Source organism: Tenebrio molitor, chromosome 5 (genome assembly GCF_963966145.1).
Source record: "Tenebrio molitor chromosome 5, icTenMoli1.1, whole genome shotgun sequence".
Lineage (NCBI taxonomy): Eukaryota > Metazoa > Arthropoda > Insecta > Coleoptera > Tenebrionidae > Tenebrio > Tenebrio molitor.
Genome location: NC_091050.1, coordinates 24,062,749 through 24,087,232, shown reverse-complemented (window position 1 = coordinate 24,087,232; position 24,484 = coordinate 24,062,749). Strand labels below are relative to the sequence as shown.

The 24,484-nt window shown below is 33.9% G+C and overlaps 1 protein-coding gene across 2 annotated transcripts in view; it reads right to left on the bottom strand.

Moving 5' to 3' along the window:
- LOC138131654 (uncharacterized) overlaps nucleotides 1-24,484 on the bottom strand; it is an 80,112-nt gene that overhangs the window by 40,002 nt on the left and 15,626 nt on the right. The window contains exon 1 of one of the 2 annotated variants that reach the window (XM_069048786.1): nucleotides 18,185-18,616. The exons of the other annotated variant lie outside the window; for it this stretch is intronic. Within the exon in view, the coding sequence (XP_068904887.1) occupies nucleotides 18,185-18,459 (275 nt within the window). The 5' untranslated portion in view covers nucleotides 18,460-18,616. Of the gene's footprint in view, nucleotides 1-18,184; nucleotides 18,617-24,484 lie in introns of those variants that run through there. 2 annotated transcript variants of the gene reach the window in all.

The following is a 24,484-nucleotide window of genomic DNA, read 5'->3' as shown; positions in this document are numbered from 1 at the left end:
GGAAAAATTTATTGTATCATCAATTTAACACTGTCATATTTTTTGTTTTTAAGCAAAATAACCGTGCCTACTTACCTACTTGATATTTTAACACAATAATAATTTATTATTAATGAAATTCATTACTGCGTTTAACGTTTGAAGAAACTTTTTTTTTGTCAAAATTAGAAAAAATCTTGTATGTAACACATTAGGAAATGCAATTTTGTGTAACTCGTGTGATTTTGCGGGATCTCGCTGCGCTCGTCCCGCAAATATTCCACTCGTTACACAAAATAACGCATTTCCTAACTGGTTACATAAATAGCTACTATACTCCTATTTTCCTTTTCCAAATGCCCTCTTCTTTTGATAAAGGTAGATTTTGATTAGAACTTTGCATTAAATAAATATTCACTACGGTACTACGTGCTTACTTACAATCATTCCCTACAACCTACAATACTTACTGACAACGTCAATCAATTCAAAGTAGGGTTAGAATCAGATAAGGGTTATTTCACATTAAAAGTCAAGACAATGACGTTGATGTCCCACTTTTCTTGCCCGCAATAGTACTTACATAACTACAAACAAGTGATTTAATGTGGAAATAATTCGTTGAAGGAGGCAGATTCTAAAGTGGTTCTAATTATTTCAACTGAAATGAACAATTTATTAATTATGAATTTATTATTTCCACACAACAAATTGAAATGGTACCAAATAAAGCAAAAATCGGTGTTTAAGGAAACAAATTTTACTAATGAAATTGCTTGAATACGAACAAATAATGTGTTATGTGATCAAGATAAGGTAATCAAGTCAGTGTTGGAGACGAAACCGCATATCTTCTCCGGCTGATATGTTCAATTAAGGCATCTGGTTACATCATTAATTTGAAGACATTAATACTATAATTAATGTCAATTTTTCTTGTCAACATTTTTTGTGAACGAAGCCAGCAAGAAACCCAAACTGTAGTATTCATAACCTCACTACTTAAAGTCGAATTCATACCATGCTTATGACAACAAAACAGTTACTAAAGACCTTTAAAAAAACGACTCTAATTCTAAATCTACAAACAGGTTGTTATTGAAATACGAACGTCGCTCATTATTTATTGTCCTGGCATAAGAACAAAAGGCTTGTAAAAGTTAAACAATTTCTCTCCTTATGTTTTTTATTTATTTGCCCTCCAGGCTTTCAGATTCCTGATTACAAACATAAAAATAACAATTCCAAAAATGAACCTGTTTTTCCTATTTCTCACCCCTATCTAGTTCTAGTCATGTAATCTGGCGTTTTTCTATCCACTCCTGACACTCCTCTCAAATATTTTTCTTGCACTTTCTCTACCTCTTCTTGTTCCTTCCATCCGCAGATCTCTGTACCATATATCAACATACTCTCTGTCATGCTCTCAAACATCATTCTCTTCCTGACATCACCTATCCACTTTCTCTCTCCTATTCCCCAAACACATCCCACTACCTTATTTGTTTTCCTCACTATCTCTCTGATACTTGTATGTGCGTTATCCGTCGCTCTTTCATTGAATCTGTAACCCAAGTATTTGAACTCGTTTACTTGTTCTATTTTCTTTCCTTTCTAGTTCCAATCATTCTCTTCACTCTTCCTTTTTCTCTTATGGAACACTGTCATTTTCGTCTTCTCAACATTCACTTCCAGATTTTTCTTGCTAACATACTTTTCTAGGTTCTTCTGCTTAGTTACTTAAGGCAGTAGTCTAGAGAATAATCTTTTAATAACAAAACAAATCTCACGATACTACAGGGTTATTTATTACAAATGTTTCTAACATCTAGTTGGCGTAGTGGCGTAGGTACCCAAGTAAAGCGCACAGCCATCTACGATGTTAGAAACATTTATAATAACCTTATACACGGTGTTCCAGAACTCGCGCCCCAGAGAAAAAAGGAGAAATCTTTATAAAAGGACAAATAAATAATCCCAATGAAAAATTTTTCTATCTTGAACGGTATTCAAGAAAAGAACAGTTTAATTCGACCAATCAAATAATTTTAAGCCCTCCAGGTCTATTTCCCGTAATTGTTGCTAGGTTGCATATTTTATTATGTTTTCAATAAACTGACCGGTTATGAAACGTCAGTGTCAAAATTTCATTCAAATCACTTCAAATCGCTTTAGTACCGCCGTCGTGGTCAACCGTGCTCTTTCATCATGTATTCTGCAACGGATTATGTGGAAATGTTGATAATTTACGGAGAATGTGGAAATGAAGTAAATCCACATGCTCTATTTTCAAGAGCATTTCAGCAACGATTTTATATAAATTTCTGGGTTGGTCTATTAGGGAATCATGTGGTATGCCTTCAATAGAAATTAGTTTACATGTCAGTTAACTTCCCTCTTTAGGTAGGATCTTTTGAATTTTTTGCACAGTAAACGCGAGACATTCACCTAGAATTTGGAATGGAGAATTTTTGAACGCAGAACTTCCCAATTTGCTTGAAGATGTTCCACTTCTTTTTTGTGCTACCGGCTAATTTCAACACGACGACGCACTACCACACTTCAGTCGACAAGTTCGAGAAATTTTGGATCAACAGTATCCTCATCGATTGATAAGTTGTGGTGGTCCACGACACTGGCCTATGCGGTCCTGTTGCCTTATTGCTACAGGAGAACAATTCAGAAGTTGCGTTCAGGAAGCTTTTGCCACAATTACTCCTGAAAAGGTTACGAATTCTAAACTGAATCTTTTGCGACTGGCACGGTTATGCTTGCAAATGAATGGTGGCCACTTTAAGCACTTCCTCTGATTGTATTTATTTTTCGTTTCATAATCCCTTTTAGCTTGTGTTATACCTTTTCTTCCTGGTTTGTACGATTCACGTGCATTAGAATAAACAAGGTTGTTTTCAGAACCGCCATTTGTTGTTTTATTTAAAAAACAAAAATACACAGATTCATGTGATCGATGACGAATGTGACATCTTTAATGACATCTGCCTTAACCTAACATGTTGATGTTGACAGTTTAGCGGACATATCACTCTGACATTATTTAATTGTGACAATTTATAAACTTAGCAACCGATTTTATTCACATTAACACCTCAGAGTTCCCTTTCTGGAATTGGTGGATCTTAGATGTCTCACAACTCTCTTATGCAAGCCATTAATTGTTCTTCGTTTGCATTTTTAGAATCGAGATTGTCGTCGGCGTCTGTCTGTTTTCTTTGGGGCGCGTGTTCAGGGACACCTGTATAAATGATTAGTTTTTTAAAATTAATTTTAAATTAGAATGATAAAAAAATATAATTGAATGGCTGACTCGAATAACGTTGTAAGTCAATAATTATGATACATTTTGGCAACGTAAAATAAAACAATATTTTGAGTTTATCATAAATGTATTTCAACATTTATAAATGTAAATAATAGTATATTATGTTATGAGGAGCAAAAATGAAGTTTTATGTGCTGCGGCTGGTAGATTGGCTGCCGAACGCAGTGAGGCAGACAAACCAGCCAAAGCACATAAAACCATTTTTGCTCCGAATAACATATACTATTTTTTCTTCAAACCTTCATAACAAATTATTTAAGACATGTTAAGAAACCAGGTAGGAATTTCAAATGATTTAGGTAGTTTACTTTACTGCCGCTCATCAGCGGAGATAATAACTTCACGGACGCCCTCAGCGGAGATAATAACTTTATCTGCCGCTCGTCAGCTCGTTAGATGCCATGACAATGAAGTAACACTTTAGCATTATCAATGCAGCAGGATAATGTCATAATTTACGAACGTTTGAAGAAAAATTATTTTAAAGAAACTGAATGTCTTAACAATTTGTAAAAAGAGTTTAAGGGTGAACTGGAGTAACATTGAAAAATGGCGAAAATTGCTCAAAATTGGTACAATAGTCCTTCTATCCATGCTAAAGTACTGTGCCAAATTTAAAAAAATTTGATCGAGGAATTTTAAAGGTATTACCTTTTAAAGTTTGGGGTAATTTTACACGTGTTCTTATGAGAAATCGATCAATGCTCGTATATAAATTGATAAAAAACATAATATTTCAAAATGACCAATTTTTCTTAAATTTTTCACACATAAAGTATCGATATCGTAGAATTTTCTAATGAATTTACAAAAAAAGTTGGTCGAGGATTTTCCATGTAATCGCTAATTATATGTGGAAAAACACGGTTTTTGAGGTCACACTCATATCTCACGTTTTACTACAGTTACGTTAAGAACTTTAACAGAAATGCGATGAAAATTGAATTCAGTGTACTTCTGTTTACTTTTACGTACAGTCTTAGTCAAAAGATTGTAAAAGCACATGTAAGTAATTATCTAAATATCAAGAAAATAAACACAAAATTTACTTGCAGCTGATTACAATTCGTTTCCAAAAATTAAAAACTTTTTTTGTTCGACACTGTCAGAATTTGAGAATTTTCACCTATGTAAACGGATTTTGATAAATGTCACAACTTGTCAAAACGAAACGTCAAGCTAATTATAAAGGTTTTAAGCGATTTGGAGCCTTTAAGGGGCTCGTCGAACAAAAAAACGTTGTATTCAACTCGTTCGTGTGTAAATTGGCCTTTTTTACACACAAACTCGTCAAATAAACTACTATTTTTGCGAATATTGATTCCTCGTAATAAACGTTTCATAGCATTATAAGAATTTCGCAACTTTTTGCTGAGATTGTTACTCCAGTTCATCCTTAAATGTTTACATACAACGTTTTTCCACCAAAATCCCATTATGTTCTTACAACGTTATTCGAGTCAGGCATTCGATTGTCATAAAAAAAAAACTAAAAACTAGATCTTGAAAAGATTGAAAATTTTTTGGATTGCATTTTGTCATCACTGACGCTTTATCGTTAATGAATGCTATAAAGAAGATTCAGAAATTTTAAAGAGCGAATTCTTCTGATAACAACCGTGTCTCCAGTGTCTGATGCATTTTTGTATTGAATTAATAAACGGTAAGCGTATGCATTTTTCCACTTTTGATTTTTTTTTTTAAAGAGATTTAAAAATATGTAATATAAAAATTAATTTCATGCAAAACATTTGTCAAGTTGCACAATTTCGCTCTTTACACTGTTTTTCTTTTGGTTTTCCTCTTTTGCCAATTGTATTTCACTATTTCTCAAAACTATTTCCTTTCTCTATTAAATGTGAAAGTGACGTAAATATGAAACTGTTTTGAGAAATAGTGAAATACAATTGACAAAAGAGGAAAACCGAAAGAAAAACACTGTAAGATAAATCTTGTATTAAACACTACACGGCGCTGTACAGGGTGAGCGAAACTCGATGTCTCTGCTCTATTAAAAGAAAAGGAAAGACGATACAAAAAATCTGAAAGAAGGTTCTTGAATGGGATTGAGTAAGGTTCATTTTAAACCAAATTTGCATATTTTTCCATATTTGGAAACTGAAGTAATGACGTCATCGATTTTTTTCCCAGAAACATACCTATATTTCGGCATATTTAAGAAGAGCTAATTTTTCTGAACAAATTTTGTAAAGAAAAAAATTTGCTATCTTGTTTAAATCCTAACGATTGCGAATTTTTGATAATACTTGTTTTTACAAATTTGCTTATAATTTTTTAACGGAAAAAGATAGCAAATTTTTTTCTTTACAAAATTTGTTCAGAAAATTAGCTCTTTTTAAATATGCGAAAATATAGGTATGTTTCTGGGAAAAAAAAATTCGATGAATAGAGCTGAGACATCGAGTTTCGCTCACCCTGTACAATTCTTATAGATTTTAGAAAGTTTCCCAATAAGAATGTATCAGAACTGGTAGAATTGGAATTTGGCAGTAAATAAGTGTCATATCCGTGAGTATACTATTATACCGTAAATGCACAGTTATTTTTTATACGCCACATAAATTAGGAGAAAGTCTTTCTTCTGCCACTGAGGCGGAAGCTTATCAAAATTTATAGCTGCAATTAGAGATTGAGTGTGGTAATCCGAATCCTAAGAAAGAAAACCCAGCGGCACCCCCTCTTCGTGACAAACAACAATGATAATAATTTAAGGTAAAACAAAGTAGTAAATTTTGCATGACCGATTTTGCATACAACATTGACAGTTTCGTCTGACACATCCTACTTTCAGCGTCGATTGTTGTTGCATCCTATTCCTACGAGGTCTTGACGAATGTGCTGGATGCGAAGGCAGCAAGGATAGAATCGGAACGCGCCGTTGTAATAATCGTCGTGTATCCGTGACAAGAACCCCAAAGTGGCGTAAAGAGGGTGGCGGGAAGGACGCCGCCGATGTCGCTCCTGGCGCCGGATACTCGTGTGTCGTGACGACTGGTACCTGATCACCGCGATACCGTCACCATTTAAGAAGACCACCGTCACCGACTCAACTACGAACTACGACGAATATCACAAAGGTATCGACCGACGAGGGTGGCAATCGCAACAACAATAAAATTAAATTAACCGGATAAATATTTTCGCAGTCATTAGTTTAATTGAAATGAGGAACTGGCGAAAACGCCAGGAATCCGGCAGGATTCCATTCAATTTATTACAAACTTTTTCAAACACAATTCCGAGCGCAGTTCCGACGTAGTAAAAATTGTGGTCGGCATTCGAATGATGTGGCGATATCACCAAATGTATCAAATAAGTTGTCAGAATGAGGGATTAATTACGTAAGAGATAGAAACACATGGACTCTATTAGACAGAAAAAGACAAATATATAGTATAAGCAAATGCTTATTCTTATTCATACTACCCAATGTTTCGTATAAAGTACTACAAAAACTGTTTTAGATTATTTTAACAACGATTTATTGGCAACCAATTAGAACAAATTATTGTCCCTCCAATAAATAAAACACATTGATTTAACAAGGAAACCTTGTAATTGAATTTTAATTATATTTAAGTACAATTACTACAATTACACTTACTATAGTTTATTGTTCAAGAAAATTATACCTTTTCTCAAAATCTTAGTAGGCAGTTGTAGAATTTTGTTTTGACTTTAGTAATTTCCTTACAATTTTTCAAAATTTAGCAATCTTTAAATCAGCGTTTTAGAATTTTCTATTGTTTGTGGTGCAATATGTATTAAAATTTATTCTGTCGACAGTCGATTACTAATTAATTCGACTTTTTCCAGTAGGTACAAATTGATGTTAATAAGCACAACTTCTATACAAAATGGGATGTAAAAAGAAAACTGGTGAAAAATAGTTGTGAAAAACAAAACATTTGAAAACTTATGGCTTAACTTGAATCATCGAACGATAATTGTTGTTATTACAATAGTTATCACAAATAAATTATCATAAAATAACGAAAAGTGATATGTACGAGTTTCAACAGTTTCAAGAAAATTAGAATTAGTTTCAATGCTTTCATTTTTACAACCGCTATTGACCAGATTTTTTAAACACATGTTATAAACATCAGATTTGAATGATTGCTGAAGTTTACAGTTAATTACAATTTTCTGAAGTAAAAAAAAATTAGGGGTAGGTCTACGTCCACCAATTTATCTTGCATCTCGCATTTCATTTCAGCTGCGTTGGATAAAAATACTCAGGTTGATGTCATCTACACCGATTTTTCAAAAGCATTTGATCGCATCGATCATAATATCTTATTAAATAAACTCAGACACTTCGGATTCAGTGACTCTCTTTTAAATCTATTCGAGTCTTATTTATCGGATCGTTTTTGTTACGTAAATGTTTTAGGTTTCTATTCTGCTCGGCTAGTTGTAAATTCAGGTGTTCCCCAAGGGTCTAATTTAGGTCCCTTGCTTTTCCTCTTGTTTATTAACGATATCGTTGAAATATTTAGTTTAAATGTGCTTTTGTTTGCTGATGATGTTAAGCTGTATTCTACTATTAGAGATATTTCTGACTGTATGCGTTTGCAATCAAATGTTGATGTGCTTTATGGTTGGTGTCGCAGTAATGGTCTCCCCTTGAATCGTGACAAATGCTACATTCTCTCGTTCTCTCGTAAGACCAAGCCGCTTATGTTCGATTATAGAATTGGGAATGCTTCATTGACTAGGTGTTTCAAGGATTTAGGCGTTACATTTGACGCTCAATTCACCTTTAACGAACATGTTGATATTATTGTGGCATCATCAGTCAAAATTTTAGGTTTCATCTTTCGATCGTGCAAACGATTCAGGTCTGAGAGTTGCTTAAGGGCACTTTATTTTACCTTGGTCAGATCTAAATTGGAGTACTGTTCAATTGTATGGTCGCCGATCTATCGAAGAGGTGTTGATGCTTTGGAGTCGGTTCAGAGGAAGTTTGCCAAGTATCTTCTGTTCAAGTTAATTGCTGAATTTCCTCCAAGAGGTACTCCTAATTCTGTTCTTTATAATATGGCAAATCTGCGTTCTCTCAATATAAGACGTAATGATAGTTTTCTGATATTTCTATATAAGATCATATACGGCATTATTAATTCTCCCTTCTTGTTATCCCAAATTTATTTCAATGTGCCTCGGGCAAATCTTAGATCTGGTCGTTTTTTTTTATGTTCCGCGAGCAGTTACTAATATACTGCATCGTTCCCTTCTTTATACTGCCTGCACATTATTCAATAGCAACTGTAGTGAGTGCGATATTTTTGTGATTAGTCTTGGACAATTTAAGAGATTGATTACCTGCATTTCAGAGGTTTAATTGAGCGTTTCCCGTAACGGGTACACAGTCGCTTTTTGAGCTGTTGCATTGTATAACGCTGTTTACTGTTGGTTTTTGTTTGGGTGTACAACCTGTTAACCAACATACTAAAAAAAAAAAAAATGTTTTCTTTAGGAAAAATTGGAATAATATTTTGTTAAGGACAATGTACTTAAAAAAGAAAATTTTTAGGCACCCTTAATGAAAAAGGTAATTTTACGTACTCCCATGTGGACGAGAAGTAACTCTATTTCGGACGCACTGTTTCGTACGCACTTTTCTGACCATGGACCGTGGCGCCATCTGTTGGTCTGTTTAGTAAGTTAACATGGAAACCAACAAAACCGAGTAAACCGACTGAAAACCATATAACTATAGTTTGTCTCAATTCTAAATTTCCACCACCTGTTGAATTATGTTGGCAAAATAAAAATATTTCTAAATTGGGGATTCTTAGTAACCAAAGTTGGCAATATAATTATTTTATAAACATGATTCGAAAACATTAAAATTAGTTCATAAGTTTATTTTGCTTTTAGAATTTAATTTTCTACCTACTTACTTGCCGCATTTTAAAAAAGGTTATCGTTCTTGTCCTTTATTCTAAAATTTTGAGTTGTAAAAACGGAAATTGACAGATAACCTAACAAATACAATCTGACGCATTTTTCACCAAACAGTGTTGCCGGTTGTATTTTCAACGTAGAATGCAGTGTTGGTGGAAATTTAGAATTGAGACAGACTTTAGTTATATTTTAGTATTTTATTTTGCCCGAAAAAGTGTTGTATGATTTCTTTCTGGTGCTTATTTGGTGCTTATTTGATGCATAATAAGAAAATGAACGTTCATATAATCGATAGCAACAGCGTGATGAAGAAATATCTAATACATACAACAGCCAAAGTGATGTCTAATATCTAATACGCCACCGGACATCGCAGATGATAATCGCAATAATTGTCCTATTACTATAAATTATGTAAATAAGTAGTTTTATTGCAAATAGTAAATTTCTCGTTTTGTTGGCAAGCTGATAAAAAAAATACATACAACAAAAAAGAGTGTGTGCTTAAGACCGCACGACAGAAGTGATAACTTCTATGACGTCCGTTATTGCGTGTTGGAAACGATCTTCTTAGCGTGTGGCGAACGATTTTAGCGTGTCGCATGAAACTAATTCACTGCTCGGGAATAAAATGTATGTGGTGCGCCTAAAGAAGTTTTCACTTCAAAAAATCCTTAATATGTTATACATGTATCTATTTGAAAAAAGTAAATTTGTAATTTTTCCAATGATGTCTTTTGCTTTGTAGTTCGTGCGGTTGCCTAAAAAATTTAATGTGCACTTCGGCCAAAAAATGTCTTTTTTCTATAATTGATTCAAAAAATTGAAATTCACGCATCTGTTTTCTGTGCCTGAAGTGGGTCATTTTCTAACGTGTATTTTTTTTTGCATTGTTTGTAAGATCGAAACCATAGAAACCATACAAAACAGTGTGTGAAATGCAATTTCACGCATACGACTATTTCTGTTTTTCATTTCACGCACTGTTTTTTATTAGTTACCTAGCAACATGGTCACTGCATTGAAACTTCAGAGTTCCTTCAAAAATTTGAATTTTTAATTTCAATTTTTTGAATCAATTATAGAAAAAATATTGTTTATATTTCGTGCGCGAAGATGTTTTTGTGCATTCAAAGGCTTATACTGCCTCGACCTTCGTCTCGGCGTAAAAGACCTTTTCATGCACAAAAAACACTCTCTTCGCGCACTTAATATAAAAATAACTATTATCCTTAGTCCAGTCAAATAGGGGTTCAACTTCGGAATTAAAGATAAAGTCCAATTTTTACCCCTTTGAGGTGACGTCACGATTTTCTTCCTCGCTTTCTCTTTATTGAAACGACAGAAACAGAAAAAAACAAAAAAAAAGGCACGTTTATTTATTGATGGTCACTTTGAGGTAATTTTATGCTCCTGTCAATTTGACAATTTTTAATTTCTTTCACTTATTACATTGATTACAAACATAACCTTTCGAAGCAATTGTCAACAAATTTGACACATTTATAGTTATTTATGATCAATTCAAATTTGTTTCTGATCCTAGCTCAAACATACGTAAAGTTACTAGATAATGACGCAAAAGGGTAAAAATTGGACTATAATAAGCTGCAAACTTGTACCGGGTGTATTTTGAAACATCTTAGGTGCTATAACTTCCTTATTTTTTAACCGATTTTAATAAATGATACGTCAAACAAAATTGCTTTAGGAACACTATAGCCCGACATGCTATTATTCTTTTTTGACATTATATTTTTTGGCAGACCGCACCTAACTTTGTTTTTTTAAGTTGCAAATAAGTCAAAAAATTAAGTAGGTAAATCAAACAGTCAAATGTTAATGTCAATTTCATTCGTATGTGTTATTTGTTTTACAAAACGTTTTCAAAAATGATTCATTTAACAGAAACACAACGTATAGAAATTTTAATTTTCATTGGGTGCGGGGATAAAAAAAACTAGATAAAACTAAAACAGCGGGAATTTCTTCATAAACTTGCGTATTATCAACAACCTGGGCGATGGCAATTCCAACATTTAATTCCATAATTTTAAGTACTTATTAACAGTTTTTCACTTGTTTTTATTAGTTACAAAATTTATTTTTTCCAAATTTTTATTTTTTTCCTCAAAAATTTCCTGATGTAAGGTTACAAAATTTTTATACTGGCATTTAGACAATTAAAAGGGCTATCAGAAACAAGAAAAAAAAATTGAGGGTTTCCATTAAAAAAAACTATCGATGACGTCATAACTCGAGAACAAATGACTGCTTGGAATTTAATTTTGTATTAAAATATGTATTTTTATAAACTAAAATTGACCTGTCCAAAGATTTTTTTGAAAACAATTTTGTTTAATTTTTAATGAATTTATTCCATACTTTTGTGGCTCACTGTATATAAATAAACATTTTTTACATATTGATCTTTTTTTAATCGAATATTTTGTTTTATTCTATTTTGGTCAATAAATCGTCTTTCTACGCCCCCAAATGAGGGCATAAATTGGCCTTTATGGCCCAGATTTGTCAAAAATCTGCCAAACAAAGGTTGGTTTAATTATTCAAACAATGGTATCAAACAATTAGTGCGATTCTGTTTCAAAATTTATCAATATTGTTATTGAACAACATTGATTTTGTATAGATACAACCAATCAACAGCTTCATATCATAGCAACTACAACCTTGTTATATAGCCATATTGGTAAATTTTAAAACAGAATCGCACCAATTATTTGATTAAAGAAAATCATACATTATAATATACACAGTAACCCTAACAACATCAAAATAGCTACTAAATTTGCATGGACACAACTTTCAGTTGATTTCCTTTAAGGAATACTAAATATTTGTTTGAATTTTTTGGAAATTATAAAATAGAATAAAACGTTGTATGTACCACGGGCATAATTGTCGATTATGGCCCTCGAGAATTTAAAAGCCCTCGTTCCTCGGGCTTTAAACATTCCCTCGTGCCATAATCTCCTGATTATGCCCTTAATACATAAATAACTGTTACATTTTTCTCATGGAATAATCATCAATTGAAACGAAGAGTAAGTGAAAAATTTTTTTTTTCTTCAAAAAACTTTCTATTTTTTTGAAGAAAAAAGAGTGTGTGCTTAAGACTGCACGACAGAAGTGAAAACTTCTATGATGCTCGTTACTGATTTTAAGTAATATGTACCTATTCTATAAAAAATATATCATTATGGATGACTTGGAGGAATAAGGAGCAAGGCATAAATAATTAATATTATTTAAATCCAATGCTGTTTTTAAATAAACATCAAAAATCTGTATTTTTCAATAGAAACTGCTTTTGGAGTCCGCTTTTAGAGGTACACTCTAGCAAAATTTATGAGGTTAGGTTTGGATGTTTAAGTTTTATTTTCTTGACGATGATATTGAACACAACACAAGTTTTCATAACAATACCAATACTCTGTATTATGATAATTTGTCCATTTTCCTCTTCACATTTTGCTGCAAAAATTTTTCCAATAGATGAATTGTTGAAGCCATATAATTGAGAATTACGTATTAAATCCTACATTCATCTGTAAACTTATAATAGGTATTTGTCGTGTCTTTATCGTTTATATTATATAAAACCATACAGGGTATTTCACGAGTGATAATGAGCCTGACGGAATAATAAATTCAACGCACAATACATTTTCAAAAAAAGCCGGACATTTTAATTTCAGTAACTAGCTTTTTTCGGAAATATAGTGTGGGTTGCATTTTAAATTACGTCAGGCTCATTTTCACTCGTCAAATAGTCTGTATATATAGTAAATTCAAAAAACTCCTGGACTGTCAAAATGAAATTTTAAATAAAATGCTTGTTTTGACTATACTTGGGTATAAACATTTTTCGCTGGATTTTACCCACGTCAAAATCTAGTTACAAATTATATTTAGGTTATGTTTCTTTTTAAATCATTGAACTAAAAATGTTTTGAATACTATGTAGAAGTGAAATGCAGCAACTAAAAGAACTGGAGCAATTTGATAAAGTTTATAAAAAATACACAAAGACAAAGAGAAGGTGACACACGAAAACTGAAAACAGGTAACAAACTAAACAACAACCAAAATTGAAAATCGTTTTGATTACCTACCTATTTGAGTCATATTCCGCCAAGATATTATGGGTGAAACATCTCTAATACTTATCATGGTTAATCAGCTTTAATTAGGTTTTCACAATGCAAGATGCTGTTTTTCTACATACATAAAGTCCATTCAAAAATCAAAAAACCACCAACGTCGCATTTTCCTCGATAATTGCTACCGGCAACGCTGTCTAGTGTAAAATTTGGTGAGATTTGTAATTTTAAGGTTAAATGTTTATTAAGTAGTGTCTTGTTTTTCTAGGCATGTTTAAGTAAAAATAATAAGAATCAATAAATAAATGAAACATGCTGCTAATAAATAAAACAATGTAAACGAAATTCAAAGCAATTGAATTTTATTTTGAATTAAATAAATGTAATAATTTATAGTTACCGACATAATATGAAAAAATATCTACCTAGGGTTTTTTAAATTTTACCAACCGAAAGCAACAGGTGGTGGTTTTTTGATTTTTGAATGGACTTTAGTTGGGTAAAATCAGAAACGTTTTTTATTGAAGATATGGCTTTGTAATATAATAGTTATTTGTGATGGCCCTCTTCTCTCGCGCCAATAGAATCACCCTAGTTCGTTTTGAACTTTCCATTTTAACCTTTTTACAAAATATACTTAAATAACTTTGCAATTTATTTGACAATGTCAATTTAAACAAATGAATAGTTTGAAAAATCAAAAAATCATAGATACCGACAGGGCAATATGAAAATAACTAGTGATTTAACCAACCTAACAACTGCAATTTTGATTTTGACAGTCCAGATATTTTTTGAATGGACTTTATATACAGTCAGTTACTCCTGCAGCTCTGCACTGAGGTCAGTCAGGTCACAACACAACGTACAATGAAAATTTAAAACTGACAAGTGACGCACAGTTGATTGTTTTTCGCTCGCTCTGCTAAAAAACTCGACTCCCTTGATTTTAGCTTGCCGTGTCGCTGATCTGCGAACGATTTTCGCTGAGCTACGAACGATTTTCGCTGAGCTGCGAACGATTTTCGCTGAGCTGCGAACGATTTTCGCTTGTGCTGCGAACGATTTTACCGTGTCGCATGAAACTAATTTACTGCCCAGGAATAAAATGTATGTGGCGCGCCTAAAGAAGTTTTCACTTCAAAAACGATCGCTGATCTAATACTAACACATTTTATTGTTTTTCATTCGTATTTTAATCGAGTAATTTTTTTTTCGTGCTTCGTTATCAATGTACGAGTATGTGTAAACACATGAGCGGGTATGAATTTTTTCATTTCGAATTGAATTTTTATTCAGATACAATACCACAAGACTTCCCATTTGTTCGGAATATTTTGATTTTATGACGAAAAGTTTGTTGCTTGCCTCAAGTAACAAACTTTGAGTCTAATAAAATCAAAATTTTCCGAAAAAAAATGGGAAGTCGAGTTATATTTGGCTAGACAAATTCCCGAATGAACAATTCAAACAAACATTCGGAACAACATCACAAAACGGATTAAAGGTTAGTTTATATCATCGTGGCACTTTTCCTGCAAAAATTTACCTATTGTATTCCAAATTGTTTTCACACTGTAGTCAATATCACTGCTGGAGTCGTTTCTAAAACGAATTTTTCCATTTCGGAAAACGTCAAAATAATTTTCTGACATTTTGTTCATTAATTTGTGTTACCAACAAAAACAAAAGCCTTGTCAACGTTGTTTTTCATCAGAAGGGAGATTTTTGTCGGTGGAAGACGCATTTTCTGACCATAACTAGATTTTTTTGCGATATTCGGCACACTATTGGTCAATATCAACTGTTTTCATAACATGAGTGAATTTGTCAAATAAAAATGTGTCCATTTTAAAACATTCTGAGCAATCGTAGTAAAATTTTGGATGCAACACGTGGGATACTATACTAGTATCTGATGCGCGCCATAATAATGTCTACATCCTACTTGTTTCGTAAATAAAACGAATATGAAATTATTCAATATTTGGTAACAGCAAACTCTTTGGTTAAAACTCGAACGGATTATAACAGGTGTTTTTTAAAATCTGGCGTCGAAGTTGGCGTTGAAGAGTTGATTGTGAATGCAGTATACGGATAACGGGCCACGGAACAGCTGTTTGAATCTTACTCTTTTACACGAGCGGTGCGTTCTCAATCGACTCTCCAACGCCAACTTCGACGTCAAATTAAAAAAAAAAAACACTCTTTATATATTTACAAAAAGTCTTGCAAACTGAGTTACACGGTGGAAGTGACACTGTATAATTACAGAATCCCTTATAAATCTCGCATACATTTGCAATTAGTGGAAAACATTAATTAATTTAAAGTGATGAATACAAAAATAGTAATAAACTCAGAAAGCAGGATGAGTAGGTATAACAAAATTTTAAAACTTTAAACTGAAAGCGTCCCACTTGATTTATAACGAAGGATCTGAGGGATCTGACATAACAGTTTGTAAATTGGTTTGGACTGGAAGTGATGCCACAAATTATATGATATTTATAGAAATTATTTTCAAACCTAAATTATATCTAAAGTTTGTTTCAGATCTAAATTTCCACCACCTGTTGAATTATGTTGGCAAAATAAAAATACTTCTAAATTGAGGACTGTTATAAGTTATAACATTTATAATATAACCAAAGTTGGCAATATACACATGATTCGAAAACAACGTAATTTACTTGATGCAAAATGAAATATGCTCTGGTAAAATGTTTCGAAGAGATAAAAAGGTTGGTATCCGAGTTGAAATATCTTGAGTTGTATAAATGTTAATTGACAGACAGAGAGAATGATAATCTGACTAATTCAACCTCACGCATTTTTCAGCAAAAGTGTTGGTGGTTGTAAAGAGCGATCAAATTAATTTGTAATCGAGTTATCCATGAATTCGAAGTCGTGTGTCGTTACTTGAACTCCATGCTCCAATAAATAAAGCTTAAAACACAGGTTAGATCTCGACATATCATCGCAAAAGACATACGGATTCAAATCCATGGATGACTCGATTACAAATTAATTTGATCGCTCGATATTTCTAACTTAGAATGCAGTGTTGATGGAAATTTGAAATTCAAACAGACTATACACTCAAACTCGCCAATTATTAACGAAAAATCCTATCCAAGAAGCTATTCTTTCACGAACACATGATAGATACAATATGAGAAAATTAATTGCATATTTGGTTACTCCAAACCGACTTAATGTATTCTTCATATTGATATTACAAGAATTTGTAACTGATATTTTCTCATAATGTCTAACAGAAAAAAAATTGGAAAGACATAAGATAGCTAGGATTCTCTAGATAATTAATTTTCAGAAGCTAACAATAGCAACAGCCAATCAATAATGAAATTTGATTGTCTTCGCACTTTGATTTTGCGAAATATATTACATAATAATATACTTACCTAAATGACAATAATTTCAATTTATTATAACCCCGTACTACTCCTTAGGAAAAATAAATTTCACCATACAGTCATATCAGAAAGATTAATTTGTTGATCAATTGAGCAGAAATTTTTGACAGATCTTCAGATTTCCCATAAGCAATTTTAAAACTGTATCTGAAAAATGTTAGTAAGAAAATTATGTCTATTTTGTAGAAAAGCAACAAGTTGACAAAAATTGTTTATAATATTAGTTCTTCTCTCGACAGTGTTCTTTTCTAAGTTATAATAACATAACAAATTTATGAAACCTTTGCTGTTCAAATTTATTGAAAGATGTTTCCCTACAACCATTAATCATGTTGACTTAATGCATAATTTTATCTGGTCTTCCATGTAATTAGATTTATTAACGCTGTTGCTTACTAAAATGTCTTTAGCTTTGATTAAACTTTTTATTGCATTAACTTTTGATTAGACCGCCCTTTTAACTTTCTTTATGACATTCAGTCTAAGAAACGTCTTCCGTAAACACCATCCGAGCGGTACATGCAAATTTACAAGTTCACGACCTTTACTGCTAGATTGTAATATAAGAATTTTTACTAAGCTTGTCAATTATATGAAAAGATGTGTAAATTTCACTTTTGAAGCGACAATTTTTCATTTAGTTGAGTTAAGAACTAAACAGTTCAGTTTTGAATGAATGCAAATTTGTTTAATACAGAGATTTCATTAGAGATTTTGCTGGCATGTTGACCAAATTTAATTAAATAGCCATGAAATTTTGTCAACAAAAGCTATTGTGAAATTTAATTATTAAATGACTTGTACAGGTGTCTCGCAATAATTATAATAGTCTCCAGTTTTAATACTTGTCTACGTTACATAAACATAATCTTTGTAAAAAAACTTCATTGTTTACGGTTATTGCCCTTTCACCGTTAATATTCAACATTCTTTTATGTTAAAGCTTATAAAAAAGTTTCATTTACGTGAATTTGATGCTTATTGTGGAAAATTTAGTACACGCCTTCTAATTTCTTAATGGTTAATAAATTATTTTTAATATAAAAAAGAGGTACGGCATCGAGGCCGGATTTATTTATCGTTGCTATAATGTCATATTAACATTTATTTTTACTATACGCCCACTTTTTACACGACATTCACGTCGCAAATTTTGAAGAAGATACATATGAAATTGAATTTTTTTTGATAAAATATTCTAAACTCTTCTAAAGTAAAATTGCATAATATTTCGTAATAATCTGTAAAAATGTTTTTATAAATATTGAGCGCCATCTGTCGATAGTAGTTATACTTTCAAACGTAAGTTAACTAATAAGTGCAGATTCAAACAAATATCTGAATTGAAAATAAAGTTATCAACGTACTTGCAATCAATTTTTGGTAAATCGACCGACTTGATAAATTCTTCGACTTCCTTGTCTGCATCCTTGCTTTCGGAAAAATATCCTGAACTGCTCACATCCATCTTCTTCTCTCTCGTGTGTGACGGCAAATCAGCTTCAGACTCCACACTGTGTTGTCTCTTCAGAATCACTTTGTCCACCCAGTCTTCCACGTCTTCCATCACTTCTTTACCTGTTCGTCTGTATTCCTTACCGATGAGGAGGTTCATCGTCTCCCAAAACTTTTCCGACGACATATTCAGCAGTATTTACGATGGCACTTTCAGTTCAAAAATGACAAAATCACGCACACTTCAGCATATTGCCGTACATGGATGGTTCCTGAAGTTTGACACGACGCCAGGTTATTGCTTATAATTGCAAGAACACGCTAATAACAACCCTTGGGTGCACGCGATCGAGACGACTCGGGTGGAAATTATGGATAGTGAAGTTGCCATGAGTTTTCAGGTGGTGGGTAGTGTATGATTTGATTTGAATTAGCGGGGTACGATGAACTTTGTTGGTATTGGTTTAAACTGAAACTAAGCAACGGTGGCTATGATGGTGCAATAATATCATGCATCGTTCTGATCGCAATGGAATATTGCGATTGTTCATGGTTTTAAGAGGGAATATCGTATTGTGAAAGCGGCGCTATCGCTTCTTGACGGCGAATAATTTGCGGTTCATTAGCGAAATGTCAGAACGTGACGAGTGCAACTTTTCCAGGAAATAAATTTACTGGCAATTATGCGCCTTCATCGAATTAGGGAGCCGTCTTAAATTGATTATTTTATTAACGTTCCAGTTTGAAAGACTTTAGAGATTAAAAGCGAGGATAAATTGGTCCTGCAGGACTTGCAAACGTTTGCCCAATGGGCTCTAGTTGCGTGTCAGTAGAATTACAAATTTAGTTTTAAAATATACCGATCTCAAACTTTAGATGTGAAATATCCGTTAATAAAGAATATAAAGACTCTTAAAGGTTAAACATTACGAAGTACGAAATAAACAATGGGCGGAAATTCAGAATTCGGGAAAAGCCCGGAAGACTGAGAACAGAATTATTAAAAAGAAAATCATCGAGGGTTACACACGATGAAAATGCTTCCTTTTATTTCATCACAATGTGACTGGAACAATGAATTTTATAAGAGAATAAAGACAATGTTACGGAAACAATAAAGTTAAACCAAAAGAAAAATTTAAGAATAAACTGAAAAATATAAATCTCTCTAACAGAGCCGTTGCTGTAGTACAGTTGTTAGGGAGCTTTAAAGCAGTTTACTCTACAAAGTATGGCATAGAAAATTATAAATGATATTTAGTAATTTTAAAGTAAAGTTAGATGGTGTATATTATACGTATCCGTTGTGGCACACCTATCTTAGTTGCGCCAGTGGCTCAATACAAGTGAGAAGAGGCGCAGAAGAGTATTTTTGACAATAATACATTAGGATGGTTCCTACGGTAAAGACTGTGTAAGTAATTTAATTTTGTGAACTCACCACCTTCAAAATGAGATTTCGCGACCGCATAGTAGTGCGGTCGCAGGCCATTTTGAAGAACTAGTGCGCGAAATCGATGTTTGCGCACTAGTGCTTCAATATCATCCCAAACGACATTTCTCCAATTTGGATGATGAAAATTTCGAAAGAGTGAAAATAAATCGCTACTAATTCGATTGACACTTTGGCAATCGCATGGACAAGCGCTATTCTATCCATAAAAGGTATACGACAAATCAAACAATGTTCATTTCAAAAAATATTGTACGAACTACGATGCGAGAAGACGTATACAGGGTGTCTCAAAAATGGCGCCCAATCTCTTGGGGGATTAAACTATTTGAAGAGTTGAGTTCAATTTCGTTGTGAATTTTTTTTCCTTTGACTATTTTCTATGTTATACACATTTTAAAATAAGCACATTTGGCAACATTGGTTGGTATGCACAATCAACTAAACCAATTCTCCTTTGAGGTTAATGTTGCCACTGTTATTTTAGCGTATTCTGCTAGGTCATTACTCTAAAAAGAATTACTTCTGTGTTGTTCCACTACCTAAAGGGGTCTTGGAAAAAGTAACATTGTAAAGTAATTTATAATTCAGCTGTAAAATTTGGTAATAAAGGAGATACATCTCTTTGAAATTATCATATTTAAGAGCAAATTATACAAAATCTGTTGGTCCGATCAAATTTTGTATTGAGATTTACCTTCCCAGACTTCTATTCTTTAAGACCCTTAGGAGATTGGGCGCCATTTTTGAGACACCCTGTATAATGCACTCATATGCGAAAAATGTCTTCTCGCACTCATTTCGTAAATAACTATTGTAGAGTATTAAATTTTTAATAAAGTGTCTTCTACAAAAACGTCTGTACGACTAATAGTTTGTGAAATATGGTCGTTAATATGCCTTAGGTCACGACGCCCGTTGAATTCGCACTACTATAGAATTTGATAATAGAATTTAAATAGTTAAGATATAAAAAAAATCTGTCAAGGAATATAGAGGGCATGATACGTTGACGAGTTTCTTTGTAACCATTTTTATGTCAATTACACTTCACAACAAAATTTAACGCATACCTAATTTTCAAAACCGAATAAAACAAAAATTGAAGTTGTTTAAATTAAAATTGCATAAAGCCTAACGTTTACATGGAGCAAATCAATGTACTCGTACATATTTTTTAATTAACCACGTAAAATAAAGTAGAACATAGGAACATTTCAAAAATTAATACATTATTTAATAATGCATATTTCCTCCTCTTGCGGGAACTACCGCTTGACACCGCCTATCCATACTCAGTATTAAAGATCTTATGTAATCTTGGTCAACAGCATCCCAAATCTCAAAAACCTTGTTTTCAAGATCGTTAAGATCTATTGGCGCAGGTTGCAAAGCTTTAACTTGTGTTCCAATGTGGACCCATAAGTGCTCTAACGGATTTAAAAGTCAGGACTTCGAGCTGGCCAGTCCACAGTGTTAATTAATACCAACGTCGTGAAGATATAGACTCACCACTTGTGCTATGTGAGGTCTTGCATTATCAATGCATAAACAAGAAATTTTCGCCGACATGTAATGCATAAGGCACAACATGAGGTTCCAAGATGTTGGTTATGTATTAACTACAACAACCAGCTTCGTACGGCCATTTCAGGATATGCCTCCCCAAACCATAACTGAGCCTCCACCAAAGCTAACGGTTCCGCCATAATATCGTTTTCCAGGACGTCTGTAGACTCTTATAAGCCTCGTCCTTGAACAGTACCTTAGCCCAATCAGCTTCTTGCCAATTTAGGTGTTTGCGAGCAAATTCTAGTAGTGTTCTGTGATCTGTGGTGAAAAGAAGATCCGTTGTGGGTACAAACGGCAGCAGATGATGCTCTGCCAATCTTCGACTAATTGTATTTTGGCTAATTTAAGTATTGTACCGTATGTTTCAAAAAAATTCTGGTCAAGTAAACTATGAAAAACAAAAGCATTAAAAACGTATGGCGTAACTTGAATAATTCAGGCCTAAACGTGTTTAATTACAATAATTGTTTTGTACGAACTGTCATAAAATGAACATTTCAGGAAAACCTTAGGAACGGTTATTTTCCTACGATTCTAGGAGAATTGGCTTTGGCACCAAGATTTGATACGGACAGATTCGCCCGCCGTTCGTCGTATACGTTCTTACGAAACAATTTCTCTTTTCGACCGCCCCGGCCGGCTGCAGTGGAGACGGGGAGGTTCCTCTCGGTTGATCCGTTTGGTGAGGGCGCCACCAGTTTTAGAAATTCGGGAAACAAAACAAAACTGGAAATTTTGATTCCCTTTATATTGAGTTAAGCAGATTAAATTAATGTATGTACAGATAATAAAAAAATGTAGAATTCAGTTTTCAATTTGAAACAAATTTACAAGTGAAAGTTAACTTCAGTAGTAGCTACGACTTCCGTTTTACAATTTGATTAACAACAATTTGATGAATTTGATGAAAGTAATGAGGTTTTTGAGTGAAATAATCAAGGTCAGTTGATACACAAAAAAATGTTAAATATTCAAGGTCATGAAGAATGTATAGGTCCGAAACGAGCGAGTCGAAGACGATAAGCCGATTTTGAGCGTACGTGACGATCGGGCGCTAGTTTTGGGACTTATCTGGCGAGATGGCTCCGGTGTCGAGGTTCCGGGAGGTCAGCTCCAGTCCGGCTTGCGTGCGATGGAGCGGAGAAACTCCGGGTTGCGAAGGCGAACACGAGGATTTTTGGTCGGATCGCCCGAAATGTGGCCTCTCAGGATTTAGTCCTCCAAAGTCTAGCCCTCCAAAGGCACCCTAATGTACACGTACAATCGTACATTAGTACCAAGCTAAACGAATGAGGAATTCAGATAGGTTTTTACCTTCGATAGGGTGACTAGGTTCAAGATGTTTCAATGGATTCGCCACGCGTCGACGATGAACGCGTGATGGTCATGTTTGATCCCCGAAGAAAATTTTGCCTCGATATCGAAAGAGAAGGGTCGATTCCCAGCCGAAGAGAACAAAATTAATTCAAATATTGAGCGATGGATCCCTGGTGATCAGGTATTTTTCGAAAACGATCAGTCGCCACTATTTTCACCACCAACAACAGGTTGCACACGAATCGCTGACGGAAGTGACTTCTTTTTCGAACCACCCAAGGAAGGGGTGATTATCAGCCAAAATCGAAGGACTCATTCGTAATTGCTCTAATTCGAATTTCGCGCGCGAGGAAGAGATAAGTCAAGGTCGGTACTACCGGTTCTGTCATTTAAGTGTCACTCAGGTGTTGTGGTTTGTTTACTTTTGACCAGATGATGGTAAATGCTTATTCACAATGGACATAAGCTTGACATAAGGCATAAGAAATTTATGATACATGCAGTGGATATACTATTAATTTTTACGTAACTTATGAGAAGTGACATCAGTGAACATTATTGTTGTGTACAAAAAGGCATGAAGAATCATATTCGAGTTATATGGACACATATATTATTTTCCAATTGCCCAAAATTACAAATTATTCTTAGGTATCTCTTATTTATTACTTATGTCTTATGTCCATTGTGAATAAGCACTAAGATTGAAGTAATTCGAGTGAACGACACTCCTGATGGATTGAGATGGGTTTCGGCCCATCATGTTTACGGTAAAAGAGCGATTTCCGGCGAAATCGATACCGACTTGATATCTTCAGGCGATTTCGGAGATAACCTCAAAATTGAACAGAAGGTACTACGTCTCCCAAGGAAAAGAAAGTTGAAAGTTGGACGAATGGGCACTAAAAACCTAGCGATGAGATTGCCCACTCCCTCGCTTGCAACAGCACGGCACAAAATGGAGGAAAAAAAGGATCACGACGAAACGGCACGAAGGAACATGGACTTAACGCTCCGGCTTAGAGCGTCCACCTCTAAGTCGTTTAGGGCATTGAAACCACCTACTGGACCGCCCTACTAGACCAGCAGGAAGTTGGTCGACTTTGCAAATGTTTGATCGATTTTTTTTCGCAATTTTCGAATATTAAAAACAAAACGTAACAACGTAAACATAACCATCTCCACTATCTCCCTTCCAACCATCCCTTCCATAATCAAACTCTATAAATAGCTGAGCACCATGCAGAAGAGACAAGACTATTCTCTGCTCTGACCAGAAAGCTCCATTGCGTGGACATCTACCTAGACGTGAATAGCTCTGCCCTAGAAGCTGCCCCAGCTGACAAGTCGGACGGAAGATTTATTCTTGGCACTGATCAGACAGCTCCCTTGCGTGGACGTCTACCCAGACCTTGAATGGCTCTGCTCCGGAACATTCCTCAGGTGGACGAGTCGGACAAAAGTCTTCTACTTACCTTGTACTTACCTTTTCATTGTTTGTTTGTTTGTTTGAATAAAGTTTGTGTTTTACCTACTGCATTACATCGGATTCGAACCCTTTCCGAGTAACCCAATGCGTAGCATTACAAGTCTACGACCAACGTGGGACTACGATACGTAAACAAACGTTACAGAACATTAAATAAATAAACAACAATTAACAATAATGTGTTTTAAATTACTCTAGAGCAAGTGTTGAAAACGATAGCCTTGAGCTTCGATGCACATTCGAAGATGCGTCTTCATGTTCTCAAAAACAGGCACCAATGTCTAAGGGGTTACTCGCTCGCATTCTTCCTTAATTCCGCTTTTTTTGAAAATGAGGAAACATGTAATAATCAAACAGCATAAGCGCAGGCCAGAGATCTCG